General features: G+C 33.6%; 1 protein-coding gene across 1 annotated transcript in view; it reads right to left on the bottom strand.

Annotated features, from left to right (window-relative positions):
• The window catches only part of LOC111638072 (E3 ubiquitin-protein ligase MARCH6-like), a 114,898-nt gene that overhangs the window by 35,416 nt on the left and 56,948 nt on the right, over positions 1–22,534 (bottom strand). The window contains exon 9 of the mRNA XM_023383703.1: positions 8,186–8,301. Coding sequence (XP_023239471.1) covers positions 8,186–8,301 — 116 coding nt within the window. The remainder of the gene's footprint in view (positions 1–8,185; positions 8,302–22,534) is intronic.

Genomic DNA, 22,534 nt, shown 5'->3' with positions numbered 1-22,534 from the left:
GGTTGATACAGAAACTATTTATCGCACATGTACTGTATATAAGCTTAAAAAAATAATAATATTAAATAAATAAAATAATTTTATCAAACGATGAGATCAGCCGATTAATTGTATTGTGTACAATATTTTATACCCTTAAAGAAAATACTGTAGATCTACAGTAAAATCAATTTCATTTTCCCACAGTTAAACTTCGTTGCTAATTGCCATTGTGATAAACCATTTTCACTTTTTCTGATAATTTTAACACGATCTTCTAATAACACCTGCACCTAATTTCAAGGGTGGGAGAAGTGCCGGAGATGGGTTAGAACAAGAGTTTAGACTAATTCATTGTATTATGAAGGGGAAACATTGTTGAGATGGGTTCAAACAATAGTGTAGACTAGATATATTCGTGGAAGTGGTCACTTATTACAGTTGTTGTATGTTGTTTCGGACCAAAAATCGATGCCTGCGGTCGCGTTACACAGGTGGTCATTTAATACAGGTAACTTATATGAAGGCTCTATGTATAAACTATTCCGTGCCAGAAATTTTTGCCCATTTTGACAGGTGCCCGTCAAATGCAGGTAGTCACCTAAGCAGTTTTCATTGTATATTTAATTAAATTCTTTACATCATTAAATTATGATAAACAGTATAAGCTTAACATTATGGAGTGATCAAAAGTATAGAAAAATTATAAGAAAACTCATTCACCATAACAGACTCCCACTACTGAAGACTATTTTTTGTCTTGCAGACCCTCATCCTTCCGTCATTATGGATTTTTACTCACTGTTTAATTTTGTTACAGCCATTTTATTTAATTTATATGCAAAAACTAAATACAAAAATAACATAAAATTAATTTTTGAATGATTTTTTGGAATAGATTTTCACATTAAGTTTAGTTTTTTCTGTTTTGTTTTCTGATCAACTACTTTTATTCAGTTTTGACTGTTTTCTCTCTATGAGCAGTTTTGCATTTGTTATGTAAAGGAAAGAATTGGACCATTAAAAAAAGTGAAAAGCTTTAAATTTAACACATAAATATATATAATTCATCAGACTGAAGATGAAAAATCTCAAAGTGAAGTTGGTAAAGAAATGTCTCCAAGCAAGCAGACGATTTCAGACATTTGAAAAGCAATAGAAAAACTACAATACATTTTTCTTACAACAATTTTTAAAAAATATTAAAAAAATGAAAGTATTGGGTTTACAGGTTTAATAAAAATCTGGTATATATGTTACTGTAAATGCTTGAACTACAGTAAATCCTAAGATCTTCCAGTAAAACCTAAGATTTATCAAATCTTTGTGGTAAAAGTCCGAAATGTTCTGCAATCATCATTAATTTCGAATTTTTACCAGCAATTACTCGGTATATCTTAGGTTTTACCTCAGAGACATGGTAAATGTTGAAAAAATAGTCCCCGCTTCCTGCATTTTCGCCTTTGTTTGCCTCATTCCATCATTGACGTGTTAAAATGCACACATTAATTCTAATCTTGTTTGAGATTTTGCTGTCTAAAAGTTATTTATGAATCAAGATGAGTAGGAAACGGAGATTTTATGACATAATGGACAAGCTCGTAGCAAGCAAGAAAGATAATAACTTTTATCTCAATAGGGACAAATACGCAAAGTGTTTGGAGGAAGTAAAAGCTGCAAAGAACATGAAAAAGATTAAGAAACAAGCAATCATTACAGGCGTATAAAGTGTTACGACATTTTGACTATAGGCAGCGAAGAAAAACTAATTGCGCCTATGACGGAGGATGGAGAAATAAGGCATTACATTTGTTACGAGGACTTCAATGTTCTCGAAGAAACGCATGTTGCTGTTGGCCATGGTGAAAGGATATGGATGCTTAAGGAATGTAACCGCAAGTATAAAAATGTAACAGTTGAGGCTACTATGACATATTTGAAGCTATGTCAACCTTGCCAAAAGAAACAGAAGACTGAAAAAGGACATTGTCATCAGACTGATACTTCACAGTGAAATGAACTCACGCTGTCAGGTTGATCTAAACTACTCCAGATGGAAATTATAAATTTATTTTAGTTTACCAAGACCATCTTACCAAATTTGTGATCCTTTGTGCTCTTCAAACTAAACGCTCCGTAGAAGTTGCATACCATCTTTTGGATATTTTCACCACTTTTGGAGTGCCGAGCATTCTTCATTCTGAGATTGATTGAGAATTCTCTAACCAAGTTATTGAGAGTTTATGCTCCATGTGGCCAGATGTAAAAATCAATACATGGAAAGGCAAAACATAGCCAAAGTCAAGGATCAATGGAGCGTGCTAATCCAAACAGAAAATATGTTGAGCATGTGGATGGAAACCAATCAGTGATCAAAGTGGTCAGAGGGTTTAAGATTCATGTATGCAATGAAAAATAAAGCATATCATGAGGGAATCAAATGTTCCCCCTACGAAGCAAAGTTTGGTTGTCCAATGAAAATGGGCCTTGCAACTTCAGCAATCCCTAGTGATATGATTAGAGTTATAAGATCTGAAGAAGATTTAGAGAAGTTGTTGCATAAACATGACAATACGGAACAAAATAATGATGTCGAAAATGCAATCGAACAGGACAAGGAAGAAAGCATTGTTGAAAATGAGTCAGAAGGAGATATAGACAATAGCACTGTCAACGATAAAATACAAGAAGATGAAATGATTATTACTGAGAAGATGAAGGCAAAGCAAATAAGTGATAATTGCAATGTAATGATTCAGAGAGAGAAAACACGATTGAGTCTCAGGAAGTTCTTGTAACTATAGAGCCAAATTTATTGAAATAAATTGTTAAATATTTTTTTACGAGGAACAGTTTAGAGAAATAAACAACAAACCGATATTTAAAAAGAACATAAAACTTTTTTCCCACGAACTTAATTCAGTGTTGAGGATGATACATCCAATGTGTCACCCGGAATCTACGAAAACACGAAAGAAAACAACTATTAAACAGAGGCAGTGGGAAAAACCCAAAGATGACCCCCTTTATAAAAAGGAAGGGTCGATACGTAAGAGTGAGTCTCCGAAGTTTGGTGTGAAGCTGTGGATTTATGTGAACAGATTAGCCGCTACCCGGAACTATTCTAATCGCCACCATTCGGGAGGATCACCACCTAAAGAAATATCAATGTTCGAAAGAACTTTGTTCCACATAGAGACTCGATGACTAAACGACTATTTGCAACTTATATCAAGGTATTTATCCTCGCGCGAATTAAACATGAACTCTCTCTCATTAATACGGGTAATTGGGTAGAAAGTAGATATGTTAACTAAATCGATTGTATATAGCTTAAATAGAACAATAAACGGGCATTATGTATAGATTATGTAGAGTGTAATTCCTCTAATTCTCTCCTTCCGCCTCCATCCCAGAACTAAGAGTCCACATACGCGACTGCTTGCACGTAAATTCGAACGTAATGGTCTCTGTGTCTACCCAGAAGACACAGTGGTGTCAGTCCTGATAAATTTGTCATTGCTGTCTTCGCCGACGCAATGTTGACCCTTTGGTCCTGTGGTGCCGAAGCATAGAGGGGGAACTTCGGCATTGTCACATATAGACAATAGCACTGTCAATAATAAAATGCAAGAAGATGAAATGATTATTACAGAAAAGATGAAGGCAAAGCAAATAAGTGATGATTCCAATGTAACGATTCAGAGAGAGAAAACACGATTGAGTCTCAGGAAGTTCTTATACCTATAGAGCCAATACCAAAAAAGATAGAATCTGTAGTGACTTGCGGCGGTCGGCAACACTGTGCCTGACCACCGTCCCCAACCCGCGTGACGTCAGAGGTCGAGGTTGACACTTTTTGGGTCGACGTGTTCAGGTTCGGACGTTCATCTCGTGCAGTCCGACCTTTGTCTACATGATCGGCATTGTTCTAACCTTCTGTACATACATTTGTAATTATCGGTAAATAAACTAGTGAAAACAACATTCGGATCCTTCCTTCAATCCTAGAATATCTAACTCAACTCCACAACAATTCCGTTCGTGGATGAGATCGGATTGAGCAATCTAACTGATTTCGACCATTTAGAGGAACCATTAACAGTCCCCTCAGACTATAAGAAACAATGCAAAATTGAGTTTGGAGAAACAAGCTGAAAAAATGAAAGCCACATCTGTTGATAAATATCCAAATGTGAAAATTGGCCAAAATGTAAGACTGAAAGTGCTTGAAATTGACAAAGCTAAAACCAGCCTGAAAAGCATTATTTGCAGTTGTAGTAGATGTAAATGAGTTTTACCAACTAGGTACCAAAATTAGAGTAATAAAACAGTTTTATACACAAAATCAATTTACCTCATGCCTGAAGACTTTATCAAGATAGAAGAAGTTGTTAAAGATAAAGAAGTGACCCTTTGAGAAGTTGTCGCAAAATTGTCTTTGACCGGAGGACAAGGTTTCAAGAAATGCAACTGCCAAAAAAGTGCATAACAAAGAAGTGCACTTGCAAGTTATCAAGATTACTTTGTAATTCTAAATGCCATGATAGCTCCATGTTGTAACAAGTAAAATCCTTTTTTTACTTTTATTAAATAACAATGAATACCAAATGATTAGAAAAACTACTGTGATACTAAAAACTGGATAAACAAATTTCAATTTGGGTTTGTTAAAGACCGATCAACTTACCATGCTATACACACACTACTTTATGACATCAGGGAGGCACATAAGCAAGGGCAACATTCTTTAATGGTAACTATAAACTTCCAAAAATGCCTTTAATACTTTATGGTGGCTGGCACTTTTTGAACAACTGAGGATGGCAAATTGTCCAAATAATTTGTATCGAATTCTGAAAGACTACTTAAAAGACAGGACAGTGGGAGTATATAATCAACGGGGCAATACTGTCAGACCGATGACCAAAGGTTGTCTGCAGGGGTCTCGGTCTGGTCCAGGCCTGTGGAACATACTATACAATGACCTTTTAAATCTGAATAGAAATGACAATGACAATTGGAAATTATTAGGATATGCGGACGATACTGTTTTGTTAACATCCCATCAAAATGGGGAAAAATTACAAAAAAAGACGAATAATCTGTTGAAGAATATTTGTAATTGGAGCCAAAAGTATAAATTGGAAATTAATTACCAAAAATGCAAAAATACGGTCATATCAAAGGGCAAACCGCTTCAAAAAGCCTTTAATATCAATATCAATGGACACAGAATTAAGAATAAGAAAGAAATAAAATACTTGGGTTTTGTGATTGATCAAAGTCTTACATGGAAGAAACATTTGGATTATGCAAAAAGTAAAGCAAGTAAAGTAACCAATGCATTACTTAGTATAGCACAAAAAAATTGGGGTTTCAACCAAAAAGCACTCAAATCACTCTACAAAGCCTGTGTGAAACCCATGGTCTTGTATGAAGCCCCGTTTTGGGGAATGGAAGTAGAAAAAGCATATTTCAAAAAGAAGTTACAAACAATTCAACACCCTTTACTACTAAGGATCTGTAGGGCATACAGAACTACATCTAATGCTGTTCTACAAACTCTCTCTGGTATAATGCCCTTGTACTTAAAAGCTAAGTTTACTGTGTGGTCTTGGATACTCAACAACATTAAACATACCAAGGAAGGTACAGACGATCTTAAGAAGTATGCTGTTATAGGTGTTTTTTGTACAAAACAATATATACTAATATTACTTGTATTGGCCTTATATTGTTTTGTACAAAAAAAGTTAATTGTAATTTTAGGATTCCTACAAATGTGTACAATGTTTACCACCCCTACCCATGGAAATATTATTGTAATTACCACCAGTAGTTTGTAAGTTTTTCTCCAAAATTTATAATTTTGGTGTATATATACATCTATGTCGTGTTTTAGTTAAACATTTTACGTTCTTTGTTATTGTTTTAGCACTGAAGAGGGACTGGAAAATATTAGACCAGCCTGAAATGCATTTGATGTAGTCTTTAAAAATAAATTTAATTTGCCAATAAAATTGCTGTGAGATTTGTCTACCAAGAATAATTTTGGGTTACAGAGACTAAAATCGTCATATTAACATCATTGTTATCTTTCTGTAACTCTTTATTACTCCTTAAGCTAAGGAATAAATTTGTACATATTGTAATATCTTGTAAAAACTACACTTTTTATTCTGAAAATAATAGCAGACGCAAACGTCATGAATCTCCCCTTTCACCATCTTTCCTATCTCACTTTTATTTCATCTTCATCTCTACTCTACTAGTACTTTCCTTTACTCTTCACCCTCAGGCAATACCCATGGGTAGTCCCTAGTCTTCATCCCCTTTCCACTAAAATGTGATTACTGATTAGCTTACCAACGTAGGCCATTATATTATTTTTGACAAGATAATTTAATATTTGTAATGTTAAAAAAGTATTTTTAAACTGTTTCACTAGTTATTAATAAATAGGACTTAGTAAGTTGACTGTTTATAATAACTGCAATAAATGATTATTAAAATACTCATAGTTTTATTTCCAAAACCAACATTTACTAATCGTCTTTAGTAAAACCTAGCATGTACCAAATTCTAATGGTAAAAGCCCGGAAAATCATCTCACTTTATAAAAATCCTTACATTTACCAACATGAGTTGGTAAATGTACGGCTTCGGATTTACTGAAGATTTTACTGAAGATTTTACCAACATGAGTTGATAAAATCTTCGGATTTACCAACTCATATTGGTAAATCTGAAGATTTACAAGTAACACCTAGGATTTACCAATATACGAGCTTTTACAACTGAAATTTTGTCCACTACATAATTGACTTTTGTCTACAATATAGCTATGCAGTAACAGATCTCTGAAATAAGGTAAAAATACATTGACTTGGCATCTGGACTTGAAAAAAAACATAAGTGAACTGCAGATACTTTCTCAAGGTTAACATGATTTTACTCTATAGTAATTGTGGTTTTATGTCATAGTGTAATTTTCACTTAGTCATAGTTTTAGCATCTTTCCTTTGTTCTTTGTTCCTTCTTACTTCTAGGACTTTCTATTCTTACTCTACTCTCTTGGGTGGTGAAAGCCAATTCATGAAACCATGCAAACAAAGAGGGGAAAGGCTACCTGAGGGCATGTTTGGAGCGAAAGAGGACTTCTTCTCGGATGGCCTTTGTGAAGTAGAGATGGAGGAGATCATGCCAAGTGTCATCGAGCATCAGCAAGGCTGGTGAAACCAAACTGACAGGAAAAAGATTAATGAACTTATTGAAGTGATGACACAGCGAGTCTTGAATCTATAAAAAGAAAGATGGCGACTCAAAACCAGTCCAAGTGAGTTTCATTTGAACTGATTTTGGACTCTCATGGAATTTGTGTAATGTTCATACATCCCAGGTTTTCAATTCTCTTCTGTTAACTATCTCGCTATCTCTTACCTACTCTTTCTAACTTCCTTCTTCCTTACCATAAGTTATTCAATTACTTGAGCTTGGTTCCTGTACACCTCATGATATTTTGTCATAGTTTCCTAACATTTTGGATTTTTGGGTGACGCCTTGTTTCTTTTTCTTGATTCCACACTCACTGTGTCATCACTTCAGTAAGTTCATTAATTCATTTCCTGTCAGTTCAGTTTCACCAGACACGCTGATACTTGACAACACTTTGCATGATCTCCTTCGTCCCTACTTCACAAAGGCCAGCCGAGAAAAAGTCCTCTTTCGTTCCAAACATGCCCTCAGGTAGCCTTGCCCCTCTTTGTTCGAAAGGTTCCAAATTGGCTCTCACCACCCAAGAGAATAGAGTAAGAATAGAAAGTTCTAGAAGTAAGAAGGAACAAAGAACAAAGAAAAATGCTAAAACTATGTATGACTAAGCAAAAATTATACTATGGAGTCATATAATAAACTTTTCAATATAATGGACAAGTCCTTAAATTAATAACGAACAAACATGATTAAACAAACTTTTATTACAATGAACCAATTTCTTCAGTCCCATGGTGGTCCATTATATCAAGTTTTTATGGATATTTTATTTAATTTACAAATAAATGATGTTGCCAACTGTTAAAAAATTTAATAATTAAGTAAATTACATATTTAATTAATTTCTAGTTTAATCTAATATAAAATCCAAATTAAAAATAATTACTCAAAAATATTTAGTATTTAAAACAGATTCTTTTGATGTACTTACCTGCCAAAGCGATATCAAAGGAGTTTGATAAAGCGGAACCCTGAGTGGCACAATTATCACCAGATCAAACAGCAGACCCATTAACAATGGTATAACTCCTAATAATATACTCATCGCTACCAAAGATTTAGATNATGGGCTGAAATAAACTCACATCCCAGTTGTAATCATGTTTTCTAAGCTATAAATTACTGTATGCAATATACCATGCAAACATGATTAGATCTGCAGATTTAAATTATCCCATGGGCTGAAATAAACTCACATCCCAGTTGTAATCATGTTTTCTAAGCTATAAATTACTGTATGCAATATACTCAAAATTGTAATTTTGTACATTAACACATGACATTTCTTGTAGTTCATGTTACTTTCTTAGAATTATTTTTAGCTTTAATTTAATGGATCCTGCAACCACTCACACCAACATGTATGAAAAACTAATTTTGCAAAATAAATCCACATTCAAATAGAATTGCAGATTCATAATAATAATAATAACTACTCAAACTCAACAAATTTAAAAGAATAGATTAACAGCAGATCAGTTAGAGTTTGTGCAATATTCATATTTTATATAATCTAATACATTATAAAACAATTATTTTTTTAATATGAAAAAATATACCATAATTGATCGTTTCCATTACCAATTTCTGAGGATTTTTTAAGCGTAAAATTCTGGCTTTTTTTTAGTAACTTACATCACACAAGAAACTATTATTGATATAGACCAGTGTTTCTCAGCCTCTAACGAACTTCAACAAAACCGTTACGTAGTATCACTCCCTTCACTACAAAATTCCAATGCCGAGGGACAAGGCTAACGCCAAATTTGTACTGCAGCAAATAGACTAGTAACTAGTATAATGTCGTTTGTTTAATTATTATACGATATAACGAATAAAATATCTAATTATTCTTAATAAGATGTTTTACTATATCGCTCAGAAAATTGTTTTTTGCCCCCAAAATATAAATTGTTACTAATTGCCCCCTCAACATGGAAAAATGCCCACATGGGGGCGATATCGCCCCCATTGAGAAACACTGATATAGACTTTATTACTGGATGTGGATATGCTATTTCAGGTCTCAAGACCTGAAATGCATATCCACATCCCCTCTTCAGTCCTTACTTTTTACACAGATCTTATTAAAATAAATAATAGTTATAAATTAAATCATGCATATGTGTTTACAGAGAATATTTACAAAAAATTTTTTCTACTTACATTAGCTAATTATTGCATACAAATTGAAATAAAAATTAGGCAATTAACTGGATATATTATAAACATTAAAAAAAAAATGCTGCGTAAAATAAAATTAAAGTAGATAAATAAAGAAATAAAATTTCCTTTAAAAAATAATAAAATTTAATTTAAATTGGTATTACCTGTAGATTAATTATGTAAAAATTATGAATTTGTAAAATTTACAACAAATTTTAAAACGTTAAAAAATTTTATAAATAAAAATTAATAAACTAAATAGTTTTGCAATAGAAACTACAAAACATGTGATGTCAGAGAAAAGACTTAGTTTTCTAATAAAAGCATTAAGATTTAATGATAAAGCAACAAGAAATGACCACTGTAATACTGATGTGAGAGCCCAGAGTTGACGATCAATTTCTGCAATTTTGCGTGCGAAAATTACTTGGATATTATTTTTCTAAAAATATCGTGGAAATAAGGTTGGTTGATACAGAAACTATTTATCGCACATGTACTGTATATAAGCTTAAAAAAATAATAATATTAAATAAATAAAATAATTTTATCAAACGATGAGATCAGCCGATTAATTGTATTGTGTACAATATTTTATACCCTTAAAGAAAATACTGTAGATCTACAGTAAAATCAATTTCATTTTCCCACAGTTAAACTTCGTTGCTAATTGCCATTGTGATAAACCATTTTCACTTTTTCTGATAATTTTAACACGATCTTCTAATAACACCTGCACCTAATTTCAAGGGTGGGAGAAGTGCCGGAGATGGGTTAGAACAAGAGTTTAGACTAATTCATTGTATTATGAAGGGGAAACATTGTTGAGATGGGTTCAAACAATAGTGTAGACTAGATATATTCGTGGAAGTGGTCACTTATTACAGTTGTTGTATGTTGTTTCGGACCAAAAATCGATGCCTGCGGTCGCGTTACACAGGTGGTCATTTAATACAGGTAACTTATATGAAGGCTCTATGTATAAACTATTCCGTGCCAGAAATTTTTGCCCATTTTGACAGGTGCCCGTCAAATGCAGGTAGTCACCTAAGCAGTTTTCATTGTATATTTAATTAAATTCTTTACATCATTAAATTATGATAAACAGTATAAGCTTAACATTATGGAGTGATCAAAAGTATAGAAAAATTATAAGAAAACTCATTCACCATAACAGACTCCCACTACTGAAGACTATTTTTTGTCTTGCAGACCCTCATCCTTCCGTCATTATGGATTTTTACTCACTGTTTAATTTTGTTACAGCCATTTTATTTAATTTATATGCAAAAACTAAATACAAAAATAACATAAAATTAATTTTTGAATGATTTTTTGGAATAGATTTTCACATTAAGTTTAGTTTTTTCTGTTTTGTTTTCTGATCAACTACTTTTATTCAGTTTTGACTGTTTTCTCTCTATGAGCAGTTTTGCATTTGTTATGTAAAGGAAAGAATTGGACCATTAAAAAAAGTGAAAAGCTTTAAATTTAACACATAAATATATATAATTCATCAGACTGAAGATGAAAAATCTCAAAGTGAAGTTGGTAAAGAAATGTCTCCAAGCAAGCAGACGATTTCAGACATTTGAAAAGCAATAGAAAAACTACAATACATTTTTCTTACAACAATTTTTAAAAAATATTAAAAAAATGAAAGTATTGGGTTTACAGGTTTAATAAAAATCTGGTATATATGTTACTGTAAATGCTTGAACTACAGTAAATCCTAAGATCTTCCAGTAAAACCTAAGATTTATCAAATCTTTGTGGTAAAAGTCCGAAATGTTCTGCAATCATCATTAATTTCGAATTTTTACCAGCAATTACTCGGTATATCTTAGGTTTTACCTCAGAGACATGGTAAATGTTGAAAAAATAGTCCCCGCTTCCTGCATTTTCGCCTTTGTTTGCCTCATTCCATCATTGACGTGTTAAAATGCACACATTAATTCTAATCTTGTTTGAGATTTTGCTGTCTAAAAGTTATTTATGAATCAAGATGAGTAGGAAACGGAGATTTTATGACATAATGGACAAGCTCGTAGCAAGCAAGAAAGATAATAACTTTTATCTCAATAGGGACAAATACGCAAAGTGTTTGGAGGAAGTAAAAGCTGCAAAGAACATGAAAAAGATTAAGAAACAAGCAATCATTACAGGCGTATAAAGTGTTACGACATTTTGACTATAGGCAGCGAAGAAAAACTAATTGCGCCTATGACGGAGGATGGAGAAATAAGGCATTACATTTGTTACGAGGACTTCAATGTTCTCGAAGAAACGCATGTTGCTGTTGGCCATGGTGAAAGGATATGGATGCTTAAGGAATGTAACCGCAAGTATAAAAATGTAACAGTTGAGGCTACTATGACATATTTGAAGCTATGTCAACCTTGCCAAAAGAAACAGAAGACTGAAAAAGGACATTGTCATCAGACTGATACTTCACAGTGAAATGAACTCACGCTGTCAGGTTGATCTAAACTACTCCAGATGGAAATTATAAATTTATTTTAGTTTACCAAGACCATCTTACCAAATTTGTGATCCTTTGTGCTCTTCAAACTAAACGCTCCGTAGAAGTTGCATACCATCTTTTGGATATTTTCACCACTTTTGGAGTGCCGAGCATTCTTCATTCTGAGATTGATTGAGAATTCTCTAACCAAGTTATTGAGAGTTTATGCTCCATGTGGCCAGATGTAAAAATCAATACATGGAAAGGCAAAACATAGCCAAAGTCAAGGATCAATGGAGCGTGCTAATCCAAACAGAAAATATGTTGAGCATGTGGATGGAAACCAATCAGTGATCAAAGTGGTCAGAGGGTTTAAGATTCATGTATGCAATGAAAAATAAAGCATATCATGAGGGAATCAAATGTTCCCCCTACGAAGCAAAGTTTGGTTGTCCAATGAAAATGGGCCTTGCAACTTCAGCAATCCCTAGTGATATGATTAGAGTTATAAGATCTGAAGAAGATTTAGAGAAGTTGTTGCATAAACATGACAATACGGAACAAAATAATGATGTCGAAAATGCAATCGAACAGGACAAGGAAGAAAGCATTGTTGAAAATGAGTCAGAAGGAGATATAGACAATAGCACTGTCAACGATAAAATACAAGAAGATGAAATGATTATTACTGAGAAGATGAAGGCAAAGCAAATAAGTGATAATTGCAATGTAATGATTCAGAGAGAGAAAACACGATTGAGTCTCAGGAAGTTCTTGTAACTATAGAGCCAAATTTATTGAAATAAATTGTTAAATATTTTTTTACGAGGAACAGTTTAGAGAAATAAACAACAAACCGATATTTAAAAAGAACATAAAACTTTTTTCCCACGAACTTAATTCAGTGTTGAGGATGATACATCCAATGTGTCACCCGGAATCTACGAAAACACGAAAGAAAACANAAAAAATACTTGTAAATAAATTTATAAATTTAATAAATTTAAATAATAAATTTGTAATTTATAAAATTTCTGCTGCTGAATATCCTCAATTAATTTGTTAATTCTTGGTTCAATTGTTTGTAATGCTATCCACATGCAGGTATCTAATTGCAATTGATTGCGTTTTTTTGTTTTCATATACAGTGGTGCCTCGTATAACATACACCTCAAATAACGGACTTTGTTTGGCTGTTACGTGACTCGAACAACGGACTGGCTGCGAATGACGGACTTTCCATTTGGCAGTTACTAGAGGCGAACAATAAACTTTCTGCGAACAAGTGCAAATGATGTTTTCACTCTTTTGCCGTTGCCAATGACAATCTGCTATTTTTATAATATATTAGTGTTATCAAAATATAGTGTTATTATATCTGAAGTACAAAGCTCCCGTTGGGATTCAACTTGCTCCCCTGTTTATTATGTACTGTACATCACCTCAGTGCAGAGTATTTACATTTATTCAAGTGTTGTGCAAATCATGGTTCCTAAAAAACAGAAAGGTGATTTCAATTGAAACAAAGCAAGACATCACCAGAAGGAGTGAAAGTTGACATAAACTTCCTTGTCAAATGGGGAGAGGTCCGGGAGTTTACCAACACTCATTATCCAAACAGAGCTGAGGCCAACAGGATCAGTGATCTCTACAATGACACCCTTGCCCGGCCCGCCATTTCCGACAGGTGTTGAAGAAGAGAGAGAAACAGACCACCTTGGACATGTTTTTCAAGAAGCCAGCAGACAAAAAAAACAAAGGATGGAACAAGAGGAGTTGACCCTGCAAGCTCCGGTAGCCTCTCCTGAATCTGACTCCAATTAAAAAACAATAAAAAAACAGACCCACTGCAATGTGTAAAAAGTCTGTATCTGTATGAATGTGTGAAGAAAGTGTTCCTCCACCTCCTCCTCACAACATCTGACTACCCGGCATAATTGGTGAGTGCTCCATTTTCATTTATGGTACAGTATGGTTATTTTATGCTGCGGAACAAATTATATGTTTTAAAATGTATTTCTACGGGAAAATGCGTTTCGTATAATGGACTTTTCACTTAACGAACGTGCACCTGGAATGGATTAAGTACGTTATACGAGGCACCACTGTACATCATAGTTAAGAACCCTTTTTCACACAAACATGTACTAGCAAAAGGAAGCAAATTTTGCATTGCTGCTGAAAACAGGAGGATATTCTGCACGAATTTGTATCCAAAATTGGGACACACTTTTAGTTTTGAAAACAGATCTCAAATTACAATAATTTATTAATTCTAAAAATTATCTTCATCAGCTGATGATAACTTGGTATTTTTATAACTGTTGTATGGATCTTGATTCCAGTTTTGTAATGTAAACTTCACCATTAGGAAAATATTAAACAAGGAGGTTTTAATAATTCTTCAGCTATTGTAAATAGCTTTCTGCTTTAGCAATGTGAAGATCTGCAATAAATGAAGCTTTTAATAATTCTTTATTTTAGTAGTTGTCACATTTATGAGCATGTTTTGATTTTTTAATTCCTCTTTTTTTCTTATAAAAAAATCCTGAAAATAAGAAATAAATAAAAAAAAACTAAATATGAAAACTTTATCTTTCTTATTTCACTTTTCAATATGATATTCAGTTATATATCAATTTTCTTTTTATTATATTCTGAAGGAAATTTTGCATAATTTGGAGGCCCCGGCAAATTTCTTATGGTCACCGTTAAAAAACACTGATCAGAATTACTTACATTTGGTAAAAACACTAGGACACAAATCGAACAGCAACATTTATTTTTCACTATAATAAAAAAATAACTTTCTTTATTTTCTTTCATCATACAAGTCATAACCTTTGCACAACTTTGCCACATTCCTTTTGCAGATAACTAAAATTGTTCAGGCCACAAGGCAGAACAATAGGATATTACTTAGCTAAGACTAATAATGCTCTGTGTTTCTCATTTGGTATCTGGATGTGTTCTTTTGCTGTCATTCACAAGTTAATTCCATGAAAAGGAACAATTCCATGAAAAATATGGAACTGTTCCTTTCAAAATTACAATTTTTTGTGTTTTAGCAGATTTATGACGTGCTAAACACAGTAAACACATATATTATCTGTGATTGATCAGTGGTTGAGATTAACTCAATGGTCATATCTAAAGTATAACACATGTGAGTATGCCAATGCTGGTGAAAATTGGGGACTTAAAATCCCACTTTTCTGACACCAGTGTGAGTATGCCAACTTATGGGGGGAAATCATTAATCCCTCATCAAGGAACACCTAGAGACTCTTGCATATGTGAGCGGTGATGAAGGAGGTCAGATAATAAATACAAAAGTGTCTTACAAAATCATTTCTTTTTACAGAGGGTTCTTACATTGGCAAGAGGAATCCTTGCAAAAGTCAAAAGTAATTTGTTTTAGTGTCCGAACTACAGGTGGCATGGGCTTCCAAATATAAGTTCTATTGGGCAGTCCCAGGGCAATGGCGAGTCAGTGCTAAAGAGTAGACTTGGTGTATATGGATACTCTGTCAGACCTGATGTTTTAATGTTGATGTAGAGGGAATGCAGAAGTGTGGAAGTTCAAAAACTCTCTCATTGACACTTATTATAGAGTGCATGTCTTGACACTTACAGTGAGTAGCATATCTTGTCCTTGAAGATTTGAGTTTGTATACAATTTTAGTTTTCAACTCTTTTCCTAATTGGTTGGACTTTCCCTTCCTTGCTCCTTGATTGGTCTCTCACCTGTCTCCAGGTGGAAAAGTGAGACCAGTTCGGGTTGCAAGAACGGTCTCCCGAGGGATGGTCTATATGACACTATCCCTTCTTCTTGCCATTGTATAATAGTGAAGGTGTCAAGGTCTGATGTCACCATCTCAATGCAGGTAAACTTGACACTTTGCAGAATCAGTTGTTTCTTTGAGTCACATAAATAACTTTTTTACAAAAGTTGTATGTCTTTTTTTAAGTCTGACCTATTTCTGGGGCCTCACAAACATAACAATGCAAATTTAAAAAATCACAATCCAAAAACTGAATTAAATACTACAGAATGAAATTTCTAATTTGTAATGTATGCTGGCAAATCAAATTATTCCATAAGTTAGTACACAGAAAAATGCATATTCTATTATGCCTTATCTAATATATATGTTTCTAGTTAATTTAATCTTTTATTTTGTAACTCAATATTTTACACTACAAACTTCTACTTTATTTGCTCACCTTTAACAGTTAGCTGCTATAATCAAATATAATGGCTGACTATTCCATTAAAATAAAAAAAATTAAAAATTAAAAAAGCTGAAAGACAATTTACCACAAAAAAATACGTTGAAGAACATGTATCTTTCATACTTACCTTTTTACTACAGCTTTTCAACAACTGCATAAACCAAAAACAACTAATGAAACGCAGCTTTTAATATTTAATTAATTTAATTAATTAATAAACTATTAAAAACGCACTTCTTTTGCCAAGAAATGTTTTATTAAACAAACACACACATTTTCAACCTAATATAATAGACCAACTTCAAATGTAACTGAATTTGAATGACTTTCAGAATGAAATATTTTAACAAAGGAACATTCAAACTCTCATATTTATATTTAAATTGGCTAAATGAACATTTAAATACAAAGATAACATATTTTAAACAAATGCAAAATAATATAAGTAAATAAATAAAATGCATCAAAATATATGGGCAAGTGCAGACTAAAAATTCTTATATTTTAATTTATCTTTTATGCAGAATTTCCATTTATTAGGTAGTTCATCTGCATCCCTGGCATTTATGCAATCATCTTTTAATTTACTTTTATAAATTTCAATTTTCTCTTGGCTCAATGCTAATAAAGATGAACTCATAGCTAAGGAAACTCACTTCATTCCATTTAACAATGAAGTCCTGTACCTGCACCACACTGGACAGAATAGTGTTGCAGTGCCCCTTTTCAATGTCATACTTGTGCTCTTTGAGCCTAATTGCTTGATTCCTTAACCCCAATATAGTTCTTTATTCCTAACTGTTGATTTTCATACAGAAATCTGTATACACCTGCTGTTTTTCATTTAAGAGCTTAACTTTATCATTTCTTAAAATACTATATACATTACGAGCCTTTGAAAACTATTCTGGTGTTTTTTGTCTGTCATTTGTTTTGTAATGTTATTAATGTTTTTATTATAAATGAACTTCGCAATTTTACACAGATTTCTTTTGGTTCTTAACATTAAAACATTATTAATAATAATTATTATTATTATTAATGTTTTTCAATTGATGCTAGGTGGAACTGGTCTGGGTTGCATCCCACTTTGTTTGTAATGTCCACGTTGACCTCGACCATGTGTTCTGTGTCCTTTGTTCGTCAATAAAGACTAACTGAAAAACTGATCCAGGTGAATAATTTACTTTATTTGAATCAGTCATGCGATATTTACAATAGGGTCGAGATATAATACAAATCCAAGATCAGCACAGCTGTCAACTCCAAAAAGTTAACTAACATAAAGTGAAAAGTTGTCTCTCCTTGTTGGAGCACAGGAGCAAAGTGACATCAGAGGGCAGTGGCCTTCTTTCCAATTACCTCCAGTAATTCAGAAAGAAGATAGTTTTAATCATTTTAACACTCCTTACAATTGCTTTGCTTGCTTCAGAGACATTTTTTACAATTGGAGACTGACTTTGGCAAAATAACTTTATGTGATAATGTAATTTCAATTGACAGGTTTCCTACATACTATCCTTTCTGCAAATGCCATTCTGCTAGAAAGACAATGAAACAATATCATCACCAATTTCCTTCTAAGCCTCAACAACCCACTCTACAACCTGCTGGTACAATGCAAATGTTCATTTGCCAAAACACAAATACAGTGGTACCTCAGGATACGAAATTAATTCGTTCCGAAACTGAGATCGTATCATGAAAATGTCGTAAGGTGAATCATTTTTCCCCCATACGATTACATGTAAAACCAAATAATCGTTCCAACACCAAAACACACTCAAATTAAAGCTAAGCAGTGCATTTAAAAAATATATATATATAGTAAGGAAAACACTGAAAAATGCATTTTGTAGTTCTAAATATATAAATAACCATAATAGAATAATAATTGATTTAAAAAATGTAGTTTTATTTGCACTTTACCTTTGAGATAGACGACGGTGAAGATGTAAACTGGTGGCGGAAGAGAGAGAAGGGAAATGATACTAAAAACTTAACTTACATAACATAATGTAACAATAACTTAAAAATAACTTAGAAAACAACACTAATTTTTTATTATTGATTTTTTATTTTTTAATTTTTATTCACTGCTTTTTGTTTTCTTTCCTTCACTTCCACCAGCACTTTCACTAGATAGAGGTTGCTTGGTAAAATATCTATCCAAAGAGGTTTGGCTTTGCCTACTTTTTAAAATGTTTCTAAAATGACTTAGGCAAATGTCATTACTCCGAGCAGCAATATGGTCAGTATGAACCTTTATGGAATGTTTCTTTTCAATAAAATCCGTCACTTTCTAATAATACCTCGAGATTTCCTTTATCGAGCGAGATCCTTCCACGACGAAGCAAACACGCGGACTGAGACCAATCAATAGAAGTGAATAAAAAGTGACGCTGTGAACTAATGTAACGTCGTATAGTGAGTTTTTGTTCGTATTGTGGAACAAAAATATGTTCGAATTTCATGTCGTATCCTGAAAATTTCGTATGCTGGGGCGTTCGTATCCTGAGGTACCACTGTACTTATATTTATCATCAGAAATCCATTCTTCCCATTTCACTCACAAGTGATCTTTCAGAGGATTTTTTCAGTGAGTGTCCAGAGGTAGCAAAATACAAGTTAGAACCTTTATGAATATAAAGTATATTAGTTGCTAGTTTCATCATGAATTCTTTAATTTTATCACTGATGTGAGATTTCACAATGACCATTAAAAACAATTTGGTCAGTTTGTAGCAATAGCTTGACCTTTCCATATACTCTTCAACAAAAATGTAGAGAACCCGATCTGAATTAGGATTCTGTCCCACTGGTTTGTCACACAGAAACTCGAACAACCAAATATCATAACACAAAAAACGTTAATCTCTAATTCCATCTTCGGACTCCACCACTTCACTACTCTTCCTCTTTCTACCGTCCTCCTACCTACTCTGACTGCCCCTTTTTCCGCCTTTACTCCCTTCTTTTTTATGGCCCTTTGTCTACATTTCTTATTACCCTTTACGACTGCATGCAAATGAATTGCACATGGATCGACAAAACCACAGTTGAGGGAGGACAAGGAAGTCTGATATCACTACCCCCTGCCGCAAGACAAGTGCTAGAGTGGTAACCTGAACTCAGATCTGAACTAAAGGTACAATATAGTTGAGCTTCTCGAGAATACATAATGTTCATATAGGCACTACACAACTTATCACAATTTTCTTTTTACACAAATTATGTTCACAATTCTTATAATTAAACATTGAAATAAAAGTTACTATTAATGTCACAAAAACATTGTTGAACAGGAAGCATCGTAAATTCCACCAAAATAGTTCATTGCTGCCTCCATCATCAATGTGTTATGAACAGTCCTCAGTTACCCCACTAGTCGCTGATGGAACTAATTTCCACCATAGTTGCCTTGACATTAAGGTTCATAGTTATTTCTTCCGTAACCAACAGAGGAACACAAATATTTATTTGAACTGCAATGTGATTTGTATGGCCTCGATCACAGCCAAACTGACAGTAATCAGAAATACAAAGCTGCGGGAGCCATACCCCCTACTTCGATCCCCTGAATATTTCCTTTGATTATTGGTCCTTTGTTCAACTTGTCTGCTCCAATTGCCATTGTACTCGGAACGCTTACTACCATTTCAGCAATTCTATACACTTTTACTTCCGTGATTACTGTCATGCCAGCAATTCCGTGGAGCATCTTCTGGTGCATTGGGATCTTGCCAGTTATCATGTTCACTATCCCTCCTGCATTATATGTAACTCTCAGAGCCAACTTTTAGATTTCTTCCTCTAAAATTAAAGAAATCTGCTCTTCCTTGTTTGTGACCACCTTCCCAATTATCTACATTTTTAAAATCTTTATGGTCACTAAAATTTCAACTACTAGAATCATTTCAGCATAAAGGCTTCTACTATAACTATCGATCCTTTCAAGTGATGATCTATTGTAAGGATCTATGTATCAATCACTTTTATCTGATTACCAGTTTTGGTCCCAATCAGTTGGTTCACAATTATCTTTTCCACTTACACAATTACGAAGGTGAGGAGGTTTATAGACTCCAGCTTTTCCTTCTAACATTTTGTAGATACCTGGCAGTATGAGACAAGGGCCCTTCAATTACTTGGTCAGTGCCACCATAACTTCTACGGGAAATAATAACATTTGGTTGCAGTGATCTTTAACCCCTCAGTTCCCATTAACGAATTAACTCGTCAAGCCTACATAGCATTACGAAAAATGTGGTCCTTAAGGCCATTTTTGAAAAAAAAATTTTTTTTGAATTTTTGGAATGTTTTTTAGGTCCCCAAATTTTTTCAAAATTTTTTGCCCGNGGAATGTTTTTTAGGTCCCGAAATTTTTTCAAAATTTTTTTCCCGCGCAAAAAAATTTTATCGCGATTTTAATGAGCCTATGTGAAGGCTCGATTAAGGCTTAATTGTTTTTTAATGGGAGTTTTTTATCAAAATTATTTCATGGTTTTTAAGTTGTAGCGCACGGATTTTCATTCAGTAAAGTTATTTAAAGTTAGTTTCTGATGTCAAAAACGACCTCCGATGGTTTTTTAATTTTTTTAATTAATATATTTTTATAAATATATAATTAATTAATTAGGGGGGGTCGGAAATCGCAATAAAATTTTGAATTTTTTAAAAATATTTAAAAATTTCTGTGTCGCTTATAGTCACCCTACTTTAAACCCTTGTCCTCCCGAGACGTCTATGAGAATGTCCCGGGAAATCGGACTCCAGCTGTGTTCAAGGTCACCCAGCTGTGTAAACAATGACTCATTGGTGTTAAATTTCACAGAAAGGCGAAACATAGGAAAATAAAATTTGAAGGTTTTTCTTCAAAATTAACGCATTTCTTTCGTTTTTTTTCAGTTTTAAGTATTTTAATGTATTTTTATATTAATCTTATATCAATTTAATTAATGATCGGGAATAAAGGGGTTAACAACCATTGGGACTCTTACTATCTGTCCTTAAACTCTTCTCCAAATGCTGAACTCAAAACTATCTTTCTTCAATCCTTGCCATTCAAGTTGATAACATCTTCAAGGAGCAAGACCGAAATTTGAGTGCCTGAATCTATGATAGCTTTGATATATGCCCATCTACGTTAATCGTAATGTGTTGTAAAGGTTGAATGCAAGGAGCTGCCTTCACGTGACTGCTCCTTTTTACCTCAAAGTGTTCTGACCTTATGCTCACCACTACTGCACTGTCATTTTGTCTCCAATCTGTCAAGGGTTGTTGAGTTGAGACTATCGTTTATGGGTGCATCCCTTATCTTCTGTGGACAGAACCTAGAAATATGTTGTGTTGATCTACAGATAAAGCACTCCTTCTGTTTCATTTCCTGGCTATAGTTAGATCCATATTTCCATCTCTCATCTCTCAGTGGTGGGGGACATACTTCAGATCAGTGCCCTGACCCTCTGAAATATGCCACAATCGTTGCAAATCATCATATTTCTTGGTTATTGGTTTTTCTTTACTTTTGAAATATAGATCCCATTTTCTCGCCATGTCGATAGAGTTAAACCAGCCCTCCCCTGACGGACGCTTACACGAGCCACTGTCTTGGCATTCAATGTCTAGAATAATCTATCCGACATGATTAGTTGTTTTAAAGCTTCTAGGTCCTTCACTCTCCTCAACTCAGAATAATATTCCAAAACTGACACTAGTCTTGACATAAATTGCATGTGAGTCTCGTCGGGTCTACGTATAGCACTTTGGAAATTTTTTAGGCAGTATTGAGCTGATGGTTCGTATTCTCATAATACTAGCTTCTTAACACTTAAATAATCCTTTAACTCGTCTCCAGTTATATAAATTAAAATATTTGCAGCCTTTTCTCCAATATTAATCAGTATCTCTGCTTTCAACTCCTCTGCCATATTCTAAACAAAAAAATAGGTTCCAATTTTCAGACTTAGTTGGGACTGGCAGCATTAACATTTTCATGCTTTTAATTAATTTCTCAATACTGATAACAGGCCCTTCACCTGGGTGGTTGTCCACAATGCTAGAACAATCATTACTTATTCTACTTTGAATATTAGCACTAATCCACACCAGCTCCAACTCATGCTGGCATTCCCTTTCTCTCTCAGCTTCTACCCACATCATTTCAGCTTGTAGCCTTTCCTGTTCTTCATTCTGTTCCCTTTCTAGCCTTTCTTGTTCTTCCTTCTGTTTCCTTTCAGCAACTGTAGAGGTCAAAATTTCCAACACAAAACCTGAGTCACTAGCAAAATCATCACTTTTTATAATAATTTTCCCATAATCCAATCTTCAGATACCTTTAGATCAGGGTGTCCAACCTTTTAGTCTCTCTGGGCCACATTGAAAGAAATTATAGGTTTTGGGCCACAAGCAAAA

This window comes from Centruroides sculpturatus, unplaced genomic scaffold (assembly GCF_000671375.1).
Source record: "Centruroides sculpturatus isolate CEXI.00-Female unplaced genomic scaffold, Cexi_2.0 scaffold1138, whole genome shotgun sequence".
Taxonomy (NCBI): domain Eukaryota; kingdom Metazoa; phylum Arthropoda; class Arachnida; order Scorpiones; family Buthidae; genus Centruroides; species Centruroides sculpturatus.
The sequence above is the reverse complement of the archived record's forward strand: the minus strand, read 5'-3'. Positions and strand labels throughout refer to the sequence as shown.